The sequence below is a fragment of the Leptopilina heterotoma genome, unplaced genomic scaffold (genome assembly GCF_015476425.1).
Source record: "Leptopilina heterotoma isolate Lh14 unplaced genomic scaffold, ASM1547642v1 Lhet_237, whole genome shotgun sequence".
In the NCBI taxonomy this organism is placed as follows: Eukaryota; Metazoa; Arthropoda; class Insecta; order Hymenoptera; family Figitidae; genus Leptopilina; species Leptopilina heterotoma.
In genome coordinates, this window is record NW_025110953.1 from 32,311 (window position 1) to 46,704 (window position 14,394).

Sequence of the window (14,394 nt, forward strand, 5' to 3'; positions counted from 1 at the left end):
TATTTTTTATTTTTTATTATTAATTTGTTTTAAATTCATTAAAATATAATTTTTTAAATAATTGTTATATTTGTAAATTTAAGTGAAAGATGTTTATTGTTTTTTAAAAATTCAATTCACATTTATTCAACAACCAAAAAAGTGAAACTTTTAGTCCATCGACGATGGACCTCTTCAGACAATTTATGGAAACTGCAAATTATTTTTTAACATAATTTAACGGTTTATAAAAATAACCTCAACCTATGGATATCTTTCCTCACATATTAAGTTCAAATCAATTTTCATAAATTAATAATTAACAATAATTGTATTAATAATTTGTAAATTTTAATTGACAAATTACTTATTTTGCAGGTGCTGAGGAAGTTCCTAGTAAAAGATGTAGACGCAGAAAAAAAGACCAAAATCCAAATGAATCCATAGATGTAACATCATTTTTAAGTGTACTGACAATAAAATGAGTAAGTTTCTTTTTATTAAATTTTTTTAAATATTTATTTTCTCAATTGAAAAGAATTTTTTTCTTGAAATTTATATTTATAATTATTGAATTCAATTATTTTTAAATACAATTTAAATAAAATTCGTCAAAAGAATTGCATTATTTTAAATTTATTTTTTTTATGAAATTCGTGGCAAGAATTCAATTACATATATTAAATTTTAATTGTAACTACATTCCTCGAAAGAATTTTAATTTTCTTTGAAACAATTAAATTATTTTAACAAATGTTATTAAAATTTATCGAAACAATTCTATTTTTTAAAAATAAAATTTAACTGAAATTCATCGAAAGAATTCAATTATTTAATATTTTTAAGAATTTTGATACAATTCTTAAGAAGAATTTAATTATTTTTTTAATAATTTAATTTAATTTAATTTATTAATAATTTAATAATTTATTTTTGAATACAATTTTAATCAAATTTCCTGATGGAATTCAATTATTTTTATAAAATTCAATAAAAATCCTTGAATTTAATTTTTTTCAACAATTTCTAAAAATTCTCTACAAGAATTAATTTATTTCCAATGCCATTTTAATCAAATTTGTAAAACAAATTAAATTATTTAAAAAATTTGTGATAAATTTTTTTATACTATCTCAATTATTTTGAATACAATTTTATTAAAATTTCTCAAAAGAGTTGAATTATTTTTAAGAATTTTGATAAAATTCTCTAGAGAAGAATTTAATTATTTTTACTACAATTTTAATTTAACTCCTGAAAAGAATTTTAAAAAAATTGCAAGAAAGATTTTAATTATTTTCAAAAATTTTCATAAATTGTTGACAAGAATTCAATTACTTTTAATACAATTTCAATGAAATTTCTTAATAGAATTCAATTATTTTTATAAATTTCAATAAAATTCCTCGAAAAAATTCAATTATTTTTATAAATAAAATTCTTCGAAAGAATTTAATTATTTTCAAATTTTTTTTTAATTCTCTATATAGAAGAATTTAATTATTTTTAATAAAATTTAAATTAAATTCCTCGAAAAAATTCAATTTGTATTTTAAAAAATTTTGATTAACTTTTTTATAAGAATTCAATTATTTTCAATGAACTTTTAATAAAATTTTTCAAAAGAGTTGAATTATTTTGAAGAATTTTATACAATTCTTTATAAGAATTCAATTATTATTTTTACTACAATTTTAACTTGACTCTTCAAGAGAACTTTAATAAAATTACTAGAAAGATTATAATTATTTTTAAAACTTTAATACAATTATTTTTACTACAATTTTAACTTAACTCATCAAAAAAATTTTAATAAAATTACTAAAAAGATTTTAATTATTTTTAAAAATTGTAATAAAATTCCTGACAAGAATTCAATTACTTTTAATACAATTATTTCAATAAAATTTCTTAATGAAATGCAATTATTTTCACAAATTTTAATAAAATTCCTTGAAAAAATTCAATTATTTTTATAAAATATAATTCATTCTATAGAAGAATTTAATTATTTTCAATATAATTTTAATTAAATTCCTCGAAAAAATTCAATTCGATTCAATTATTTTAAAAAATTTCAATAAAATTATTTAATCGAACATTTTGAATTTTTTTCAGTACAATTTAAGCAAAATTGTTTTAAATTAAAAATTTAATTCAATGAAGAAATTTAATTAAATTTTTAATTCAAAACAATGTTGTTTAATTCATTTTTGTTATTTTCTAATTTTCCAAATATTAAATTATATAATTTTCTAAAGAGAAAAGAAGTAAATATATTTTAATTTACGATTTTATTTTTGAAAGGTATCAATTTTGTAATTTTTATTTTTCTTTTTTTTTAAATTTATTTATTTATTATTTATATTATTTCAGAAAGAGGCCCGAATTTATCGAAGGAAAAAGAGAAAAAAATTTGCATTGAATCTGTAGACAATGAAAAAAAGGAACCCGGCGAAACAAATGAAGTGGATGCATTTTGCAAGAGATTATCTTCGAAAACACGATCCAAAGTTGAGATTGATATATATTCAATATGAGGCCGTATTTGGAGATAAAGTTTAATAAGACGGTAATTATTTTTGTTTAAATAGCATTTGTTACGTAATTTTCGCAAATTATTGCCAGAAGGAAAAGTTAAATCCTTTTCACTTTTAAGTAGTAAATAAGTACATATAGTAATAATTTTAATGATACTACACTGAAAAATAATTTATTTAATTCGATTAATTGACTATTATCAATTAAATATTTACTTGAATCAAATAATACTTATTGGAGTCAATTAAATGGTATTTTTGAACCAATAATTTCAGTATTTAAAGCAAATATGAACTAAACCATTTAATTGACTCCAATAAATATTAATTGATTCAATTAAATATTTAATTGATAATAGTCAAGTAATCAGTTATTTGAATCAAATAAATTTTTTTTCAGTGTAATAATAATTTCATTTAATGTCATATTCGTCATTTTTAATTGCTAGTATTTTAAAAAATATAGTCAACTCAAAAATAGTCATTCAACATTTTTACTGGTTTTTCAATTTTTATGTTGTTTTTGCTAACAGTTTTTTTTATCACGATAACTATCAATGATCTTTTGTTTTGAGATAAAACTCCTTTTATGCTGAAAATTGATGACAAAATTGAACTTTATATTTACTTGAACCAAAAGCTATTAAGGAATGTTATCTTGTCGATTTTCTTACAGAATATGATGACAGTTTTCTGAGTTCATCGGATGAATCAGTACAGTTTTAACTTTTAAATGACAATAATTTTTAGAAACAAATCTTTCATTTCTAAATCTTTTATTTATTTTTGTGTCATTTTAGCGAACTTATTTTTTCTATTATTATTTTTTTTTTTTTTTTTGCTTAGGGAATTTTTTTTAATAAAATTTTTATTAAAAAATTATTATTATTATTATTATTATTATTATTATATTATTATTATTCTATTATTATATTATTTATGATAAGAATAACTAGACAGAGCAATTAAACAAATAAAGGAACACAGTACATGATGGTAATTTTTGTTTCGAATTAGTTACACTTACGGTACATGTTTCCTTTATATGTGTAAATTTCGAAAATTTATTCCACTCTTTGTCTGTAAAAAAAAATGCAGCATAAGGAATTGTTCCCTCTTGAGTGATTCTTTTATACTATTTTTTTGTATAAAAATGAAAAGAATTAAGTTCCGAGAAGAATATTGACTCCTAAAATTCAGTTACATATTTTTTAAAAACTAAAAATATTTTCTTTCTCTTAGTATATTAAATGTAAAACCAAAGTATTTTTTAAAAAGTTTAGAAAAATCTAATTCTTAATTAAAATTAAGAAAAAATTAATACCAAAAGAAAATATTTTTTCCTAATTTGTAAAAATTGAAATATTTTTATTTTACTATTTCTCTGATGAAAAAAAAATAGTTTCTTCACCTTCAATATAAAAATAGAATTCATTATTTGAAAATAATGGAATGTTTCAAATTTGAAACATTCAGAATATTTTTTCTATGAAAACAAAACTTTTTTTTTAGAAATTATGAACACGTTTCGCTTACGGTATTTAAATTTTTTTGTTTTCAGTATGAGCAAATTTCATCAAGAAACATCTAAAAATACTTTATGTAACTTTAAATAATTGGGTTTTTTTTTAAATTTTGAATAAAGCTGAAAATTCTATTTTTTCCATAAAAGAACATTATTTCGACATTTTTCGAATATAAACAAAAATACCTAAATTGAAATTAGAATTGACGTGTAAAATCAATTTTTCCTAATTTTGTTTGAATTGTACGCAAATACAATTTACGATATAAAGTCGAAATTTAAATATAGTTTATAAGGGGGAAATTGTTTGAAGTTCTGTTTATTGATTTTGAATCATTTAGGGGGAATTTCCAGAAATTCACTAAAGCACATACAAATGTACAAGTGTCTTTTTTATATATATATATAAAATAAAATTTCATATGTTGACATTAAAGACCGGATATGGGACTAAGGTGGAGGGAACAAATAATAGATTAAAAAAAACCTTTATTTATCTATATGAATGTATAGGTGAATCATCAGCGCACGGTGTGTACTCTAGGGTGTGAGCGCGACATCGAACTCATTATCAGAAGTGAACAAGTCCGTGGAGGATCTTTAGAAATGAAAAAAAGTCTCATCATCAACAGAAGTTTATAATTCATTTCACCTCGCATGAAATTTTGGATTTAGTGTGACATTTTTTGAGAAATCGGAAAAAGAAGAAAGGATTTTCATATTCTCATTAAAATGTGGAATTTTATTTTGGTAACTCTTGTTTGGGGATCTTTGGTGTCAGCGCGAACTGAATGTAAGTTTTATCACTGATTTTTCTTATCTCTTTTGAATCCATTTTATATAAGTAGTTGTGATAATTTGATAATTATATTTATTGCAAAAAGGAGTTTAATTTTGGCAATTTAAGGATAAGCTTCCTACTTATTTTCACATTTTACTGCAAAATTAGAAAAGAAATAAAGAATTTTTAATTTTAAAATAACATTTTTTAAGAGAATTATAAGAGATAACATTTTTTTTATTATTGAACATAAATTAAATTTTCAGATTTACCGCAGAAAATAGAAAAAAGAGCAAACTGTTTTTTTCACGAGAGAACTAAATTATTTATAAAAATTATTAAAATAACGAAACAATTCAATTAATAATTTCTAAAATTTTGATAAAATTCTTGGAAATAGTTAAATTATATATTCTCAAAAATTTAAAGAAATTCTTCGCAAAAATTGAATTATTTTTAAAAATAATAAAATTCTTTTCAAGAATTCAATTATTTTTATAAATAATATAAGAAATTTCTTTTCAAAGAATTAATTTATTTTCAATAATATTTCACGAAAGGATTCAATTACTTATGAAAATTATTAAAATAATGAAAGAATTCAATTATTTTCAAAAATTTTCCTCAATTCAATTATTTTCAATATTAATAAAATTTACCAAAAGAATTTAATTATTAGATAATAATTATTATCTATAATTTTCATACTTATTTTCACATTTTACTGCAAAAAAAAGAAGTATTTTCAAATACCTATTTTGAAAGAACATTTTTTAAAAGAACATTAAGAGATAACATTTTTTATATTATTGATGACATTGAAAATAAATTAAATTTTCAGATTTACCGCAGAAAATATCAAAAATACTGATTTTTATGATAAAAGTTCGTTTTTTAATTTTTATTTCAAGAGAAATTCAAGAGAAATATTTCTATATTAAGAGATAACATTTTTTTTTATTATTGATGGCACTGAAAATTAATTAAATTTTCAGATTTAATGTAGAAAATAGCAAAAACTGATTTTTATGACAAAAGATCGTTTTTTAATTTTTATTTCTAGAGGCCATTTTTTAACGCTACTGTTATCTTTTTATGTAACTTATTTACTTTGACATAATTTTTCGTTCAGTGAGAAAATGCTATTATTGGATTTTGATTATTTTCGTTTTTATTCAATAAATAAATTATAATTGAAATCGCGGGAAAATGATAAAATAACTATACATAAAATCTAATTACTTTTTCATTTTTCAAATTAAAAAACAAATAGGTGCTTAAAATTCCCTTAAAGACAATTATAATTGTAATTATGTAATTAAATATAATTATTAATTTAATTATCAAACAATAAAATTAATTATCAAATAATAGAATTAGTTATCAAATTAACAATCAAATAATCGAATTGATTATTAATTATTTAATTAAATAATCGAATATAACTTTTTGGTCTCGTATTGTCATTTAATTTTATTTTGAAAAATAATTTTTTTCCATTGTTTGACTAATTATTTTATTATTGAATTTTTGTTTGAAAGCTTTTGTCAATTTTCTTTTATTTGCTTTCTTATAAATTATTCTATAAGAAGAAAATATTCGACAGTGCTGGTAAATTAATTATGATGAGGTGACAGAAAATAATATATTGATTGAATAATTTTTTTTACGCGTTTTATTTTGTATTTTTATATAATTTTATATGCTGCCGTCATTCGAGATTCAATGTAATCGGTCTCAAAGCGATAAGGTTTGATTATCTTGAAACCAAGGCGACGCCCTACTCACCTGTGGTATTTTTCAAGATCATCAAATACAGAAGAATTATTAATAGAATTTTTATGGAAAAAAAATTTATTTCTCACCTTAAATATTTTATTTTACTATTTTTCGTTATCATTTTCTTCAAATCTCTTTTTTTCGTACTATAAAAAAATGAAACTTAAAATTCAGTTATTTTAATTAATTAATTAATAATTAATTAAATTGATTAATTAATTAATAATTTATCAGGGTGATTACATGTCAGTAAAGTCAGGAAAATGTCAGGAAAAAGAATGTTTTGTCAGGGAAATTTAGAAAATTGAGATTTTTTCGACTTATTTTCAAAAATTGCGACTTTTTCGACTTTTCTTCCAAATATTGCAACAAAAAATCATATTTTTTAGTATTAAAAATGTAAATCATTTCAATTTTAATAGTGCGAAAAATAACTGTAAACAAATCTTTCAAAAATTATTTTTGAATGATTTTTCTATTTAAATTTTCGAAATATACAATTAAAAAGATTTTGAATAATTGAAATTTTCAAAAATTTAATTTGAAAATAATTGATTTTTTTCAAGTATTTTACTACAATTTTTGAAAATTAACTTTTCAAGAATTTTTATTGCAAATTTTCAAAATATTTGAATTATCAAAAATTTTAATGAAAAATCTTTAAACGTAAATTTAAAAATGAAAATTAAATTTTTTTACAGATCGGATTTGTCAACCACCGTCTATTAGTCCAGTGTTGTGCGAAAATTTGAAACGAGGAGACAGTGAAGTAAAATGTGTAAGTGTCTCGGATGGCGTTGATTGTACAATGAAATTAATGAACAACGAAGTCGATTTTGGCGTTTTTACTGGCGATGAATTATTCCTGGCTCATGAATTTTATCCAAAAGGAATTAGTATTCTCTATGAACTACGACATCATCAAAAAAAAGATGGTATAAATAATCTAGTTTATTTTCTTCTACATTATTTTAATTTTTTTAATTATTATTATAGAAAATGAACTTAAAAAAAATTGTTTTCAGATCCGTTTCAAACTCAAATGGTTGCTTTGGTGGGAATATATAATGCGGAAAGTAATTTCCAATCAATGATGGGTAGTGGTTTATGTCACCCTGGATTTTCTGAGTCACAAGCGTTAAATGAAAAAGTTTTAAAACATTTTGAGAGACAGATTTATAAAAAAGATTGTAATCAGGATTTACCCGATTATGAAAATGAGCTTATTAATTTTAAAAACTTTTTTGGAGACAGTTGTCGGCCAGGACTTTGGGTCTCTAACAAAACTCTTGATAATGAATTAAGTAAGTTAATTAATTAACATGATTAAATTTAGACTGATTAATTAATTTAGTAATTACTAAAATTATTAAAGAAAAATTTTAATTTTGCAAGTAAATTTCTTGACTAATTTACAAGTAAATTAATTAAATATGTAATTTATGAGAAAATTAATTATGAGTACACTAATGAACTAATTTAAAGGGAAATTAATTAAAATTATTTATTAAGTTTAGTTGAAAAATGTTCTAAAAGTGATTAATTTCTAACAGTACTTTTAATTTTATAGAAAGACGTTATCCACAATTATGCGCCAAATGTGATGATGTACCAAACTGTACATATAATGATATGTACGAATATGGACATTTTGGTGCGTTGAATTGTTTGAAAGATCGAAAAGCACAGATCGCTTATGTAGCACTCAACCACGTTCGAGAATTTTCCGTAAGTGTTCTTTTAAATAATCTTTTAATCTTTTAAAATAATAACATTTTTCGAAAAGTTCTTCAAAAATATGATTATATTTCAAAACAATTTTTAAAAGTAATAAAATTAAATTCTTTCAAATATACATTTTTATTTCAATGAAATTTGCCAAAACTTATTTAATTATTTCTTAAAATTACAACAGCAATTTTTCCAAAAGTCAATTATTTTTTAGATTTTTTTAATAAAATTATTCAAAAATTTAATACATTTTAAAGGAAAATAATATTAATTTATTCTTTTACAGCGATTAAAATGTTAAATAGATTTCAATTTAAAAACCCTTTAAAATTTAATTATTTCTTAAAATTCTTGCGTCATAACGCTTTTCATTTTCAATTATTTTTCAAAATTTTAACTGAAATTCTTTTTTAAATCAATTCTTATTAAAATTTAAAGAGAATTGCATCATTAAAATACAAATGTTTTTGTAAAAATTAAAATTTCCAAATTTATAGTTATACAATTCTTCAAAAAATTCAATAATGTTTTCAAAAATAATTTTATTAAGTGAGAAAATTGGAAAAAGTTTCAGATTGAAATTATTTAAAAATTTTAATTCCGGAAGGACAAATAAATAAACAATAAGTATCTATTCAAATATTTATTAAACAAAAATTAATAAAATTTGAGAAAATTTCATATTTTTGCAATTTTTTAAAATTAATTTCGAGAATTCAACTATTTTAAAAAAATTATATTTATGATTTTTTAAAAACCTTTTTTTTCAGAATTTCTAAATGAAATTGTTTAAATTTTATTTTTTGTTCATTAAATATTTGAATATGTATCTACTTATTATTGCTTGTTTGTCCTTCAGGAATTAAAGTTTCTAAATACTTTCAATCTAAAACCTTTTAATATTTTATTATTTCTAAAAATTAAAACTGTAATTCTTTCAATTCTTGAAATATTTTCTAAAATTTTAAATGAAATTCTTTTTTAAATCAATTATTATCAAAAAGTTCGAGAATTTAATTTTTAAAATTATTTTCGAGAATTCAACTATTTTCAAAAAAATTTAATTACAATTTTTAAACATCTCATTTTTTCAGAATTTCTAAATAAAATTGTTAATTTTTGTTCAATAAATATTTGAATACTAATTTTTTGTTTTTTGTCCACCAGGAATTAAAATTTTCGTATGAAAATTTCCGTATGAAAATCCTGTTATTGTCAAAATTCTAGTGGAATTAATTTCTCTAAAACACTAATTACTCCATTTACAAATTAATTGTCAAACTTTTGAAATGATAATAATTTGAATTTTTTAGTTTTATTCAAAAAGAAATAAATTTTATTTGCTATTTACTATTTCAGGATAGATTTGTATCGAAAGTACCAATGTTTCAAATGTTGTGCCCTAATGAAACCATGATGCCTCTAAATATACAAAATCCATGTACTTGGATCACACGATCTTGGGACGTTATCGTAACAAGGGAGTAAGTTTTAAATAAAAATTAAATTCCCAATGCATCTGAATTTTAATTTATTTTCAACGATACAAAAAAAATAAATTAATTCAAATTCCCAATAAATCTTAATTTTAACCCATTTTTATCGAGACAAAAAAATCAAAATCGTATTTTTTCCGTCATTTTTTCAAAAACTGAAAAATTTCTTAAAATTGTGTTTTGCTTTTAAATTTTAGAGATCTCAGATTCGAATTGCCAAATAAATTGGGAGAATGGTTGAAATCTTCGACAAGTGATTGGACTGAAGCATTGAGGAAAATTATATTAGGAAATGAAAAGCATTATGTTTTATATCCAAAACCAATAACAATTGATTCGTATTTTGAAAACAATGGGGGACCATTGGAACGTCCAAAGAATCCCGTATGCGGTAAAGAAATAAAATGGTGCACGACAAGTGAATTGGAGAATACAAAGTGTCAATGGGTTGCTAAAGAAAGCGAAGCTCTTGGAATAACTCCGAAAATTGTTTGCGTAAAGGAAATTTCTACCTTCGAATGCTTACGGAGTATCAATCAAAAGAGGAGCGATCTCACATCAATTGATTCAAATTACGGTTATGTCGCTAGAAAGTGAGTATAAATTGAATAATTAGGAAAAAAGTACTTTTGTCCTTTTATTTCGAGTCGTAACTAATTAATTTATAATTTTCTATCTTCGATATTAATAATCGTTATATTCCTGTAATCTGTTCGCAGTTTGAAGTTAGTTGTCGTTTGCTTTTTTGTTTCCCAACTCTTTTAATAATTTTTCTTTTCAAATATTTTCAATTTTAAAATTAACGTATCAAAAATCATTTAATTTCTACGAAGAATGTTATCAAAAAATTTGAAAATAATTAGATTCTTTATCGCAGAATTTTATTATTTATGAAAATAATCGAATTCTCGAGAAAAATTTTAAATTATTAAATTATTATGACATTCTTTTGAAAAATTTCTTTGTGTTTTTTTAAAATAATGTAGGTAGTTTTTTAAATTTTAAATAATTTCAATTGAAAATTTTGAAAATAATTGAATTAAATAAAGTTTTTTCAACTTTTTAAAATAATTTTCAAAATAATTTTTGCGATGAATTTTACTTCGAAAGGATTTCTTGACAAGAATGTTTGAAATTTTTGAAAATAATTGAAATCCTCCGAAGAATTTTATTTAATGAAAATAATTGAAATCTTTCAAAGATTTTATTTTTTATGATGATAATTGAATTCTTGTAAAGAATTTTATTAAAATTTTTGAAAATAATTGAAATCCTTCGAAAAAATTTTATTATTAAAGAAAATAATTTAAATCTTCAAAAGAATTTTACTTTTTATGAAGATAATTGAATTTTTAGGAAGAAGTTTATTAAATTTTTCGAACATAATTGAAATTCTTCGAAAAATTTTATAACGAATTAAGAATTTAATTTCTTTGTAGGAATTTAGTTAAGATTGTATTGAAAATAATTGAATATTCAGGAAGAACTTTATTAAAACTTTAGAAAATAATTGAATTGTTTTGGAAAATTTTATAACGAATTAAGAAAAAAATTGAATTCTTTCGTGAAATTTTATTGATAATAATTGAATTATTTTAAAAAACAATTGAATTGTTTCCAAGGATTTATTAAAATTTTGTTGAAAATAATTGAATTTTTGCAAAAGATTTTATTATTCATAAAAATAACCGAAATCTTCCGAAGAATATTAATAATTTGCAAAAAATTAATAACTTACGAATATTAATTATTTGCGAATTATTTGCAAAAAATGAATAATTTGCGAATTATTCGCGAAAAATGAATATTAACTGAAATATTTTTCAGATTATTCGGTCTTTCAACTGTACTTTACGCTGACAATGACAACGAAAAGAGCAATGTTGTATTGGCAATGATTAAAGATTCATCATCACCGAATTTTCAAAATCTCCACGATCTTAAAGGGAAAAAAGCCTGTTTTCCGGAGTACGGCGGAATTTCTTGGATGACATTCCTCAATATTACGCGTGCCAATAAGGTTCACGAAGATAATGAAACTTGTGATTTTAAAAAAATTGCTTCAGACATTTTCAGCAAAGCTTGCGTACCCGGAGTTCGTGATATTGATCATTCAACATTGCAAAAGAAAACAAGCGCCGACGTTGGCGCATTATGCGCTCTATGCCCGGAAAATAATTGCCAGGCAAACGATGAAAATCCATTTTTCCGCGATAATGGAGCATTTCGATGTCTCGAGCATGGAGTTGCTGATATTGCTTTTGTTAAGCCAAAAAATTTGAATGGTAATTTATCAAGATAAATTAAATTAAAATAGTAATATAATTTTTATTAAATATTTTTTTTATTCAGTTAATTTTAAATAATGATAAAAAAATTGTTGGTTAGTAATTTCCAATTATTTATTATTATTTAACTATTATTTATTTATTACTATTTATTATTTATTTATTTATTATTATTCACATATTATTTATTAACTTGCAAATTATACGCGCGAAACTCGGTATTTGATTTATTATTAGTAAATTAATGAATAAATTATTATTATTTAATACTTTTTCAAAAATATTAATATAATTCTTTGAAACAATTTTGTTTTCAGAAATTTTAATAAAATTCTTTGCAAGAATTCTAGATTATTATAAATTTTGCATAATTTCTGTTTTTTATTATAATTTTTTAACGAAATCTGAAGTATTTTTTTTTTAAAGAATTAAAACATTTTCGTGAATTTTATTTTTTAATCATAATTATAATTCTTCGGAGGAATTTGAATATTAATTCCCTGAAAGAATAAATTTAATTATTTTTAAAATTTTTTTACTAAATTCTTTGAAAGAATTTAATTAATTTCAAATATACTTTGAAGCAATTAGATTATTTTCAAAAATTTCAGTAAAATTTTTTACAAAAATTCAATTTTTTTCATAAACAATAAAATTCTTCGGAGGATTTCAATTATTTTCAGTGTTATTTTAATTAATTAAATTTTCTTTGAAATAATTGAATTTGTATTTTTACAAATTTTAACTTTTTTTATTTTATTAGTTTTCTAAATAATAAAGTGCTGGAATTCAATTACTTTCAGTACAATTTTAATAAAATATCTCCAATTAATTCAATTATTTACAAAAATTTTGATGAAATTTATTTATTAGAATTTAATTATTTTAAATACTTTCTTAATCAAATTCTTGAAAAAAATTATTTTAAAAAATTCTAATGAAATTGTTTTGAAACAATTCAATTATTTTGAAATATTTTAATAAAACTCTTCGGAGGAATTTAATTATTTTCATAAGTTAAAAATTTCTTCGGAGCAATTAAATTATTTTTAATACAAAATTTTAATAAAAGTTCTTGATAGAATTTAATTACCTATTAAAAAAAAATTTAATAAAATTCCTTAAAATAATTAAATTTTCAAAAATTCTAATAAAGTTCTTTAAAAAAATTCAATTAATTTCAGTAGAATTTTAATTAATTGAATGAATTAAAATTTTGTTCCAAACTTTTTATTAAAATACTTCGAAACAACGATTATTATTTATTTCTTTAGATTCTACTGCATTTTTAAATCAACATGAATATCGAATTTTGTGTAAAAATGGATCTCTTGCAATTCATACTGGATTTGATGTCGATACAAATTGTGCGTGGTCTGTCACTATCGACAGTGAGGTAAATAATATTTTTTAACTGAACTATATAACTAAACTAAAATTAAACTAAGAAATTTAAATTTTTAACTAATAATTTTATTTTTTAATTTCAGTTTATAAAATTAATTTAATTAACGTCAGTGAAGTTCACGACGTTTATGATAAATGATTCAAAGAGAAATAATTTAAAAAAAGCAATATTTTGTTTTGTATAACATTTTTTTTTCAAATTATTGATCAAAAAATTATGAAAAATATTTTTTTATACAAAAATATATAAAAATTTGAATAGAAAAATGTTTTTTTTTCTAAATCGTTGATTATAATAATGAAGTTCAATCAATAATTTGAAGTTCACCAAAGTTTTAATTAATAAAATTAATTTAATTATTTCTTTAAATAATTTGTTAATAATCCTTTTTTTTCTATCCTAAATTTGTAGATAGTGTCAAGAAAGGATATTTCGAAAACTGAACGCTCAAATATGGCAACAGTTCTCTTGAAATTAAACACCTGGCTGAGTTCGAATGTGCACACTCCAATGTATATTTACAAGAGTTTTAATGGAACGAAAGATTTACTTTTCAAAGATTCAACTGTTGGTTTTGAATCTTCAATTTCTGAGGTACAATCAGTGAAGGCTTATAAAAGTTTGATGACTGACGCCGAAAAATGTTCTGGAGCATCATCATTAAGTTTTATTAGTTTATTAATTTTATTAGTGTCATTAATTTCTAATCGAATTTTATAAAAGAAAAAGAAGAAAAAAGTATAAAGTATTTTTGAGATTAGTGCGTATTTGTCTATTCATAATTAGTGTATTTTTACTGTATTAAATGTTTTATAAAAATAAATTTTCTAAAAAAAATTACGTTGAACCATTTAATTATTTATTTAC

At 20.8% G+C, this 14,394-nt stretch overlaps 1 protein-coding gene across 1 annotated transcript; it reads left to right on the plus strand.

The window, feature by feature from the left end:
• Positions 1-255: 255 nt before the first annotated feature.
• Positions 256-14,367, plus strand: LOC122502773 (transferrin-like). Its single transcript, XM_043612974.1, has 12 exons — positions 256-270; positions 358-464; positions 2,356-2,551; positions 4,558-4,837; positions 7,306-7,539; positions 7,630-7,908; positions 8,175-8,332; positions 9,695-9,819; positions 10,029-10,424; positions 11,659-12,116; positions 13,394-13,515; positions 13,939-14,367. Exons 4-12 carry the CDS (start codon positions 4,777-4,779, stop codon positions 14,245-14,247), a joined length of 2,142 nt encoding a protein of 713 aa, XP_043468909.1. The 5' UTR covers positions 256-270; positions 358-464; positions 2,356-2,551; positions 4,558-4,776; the 3' UTR covers positions 14,248-14,367.
• The last annotated feature ends 27 nt before the right edge of the window (positions 14,368-14,394 follow it).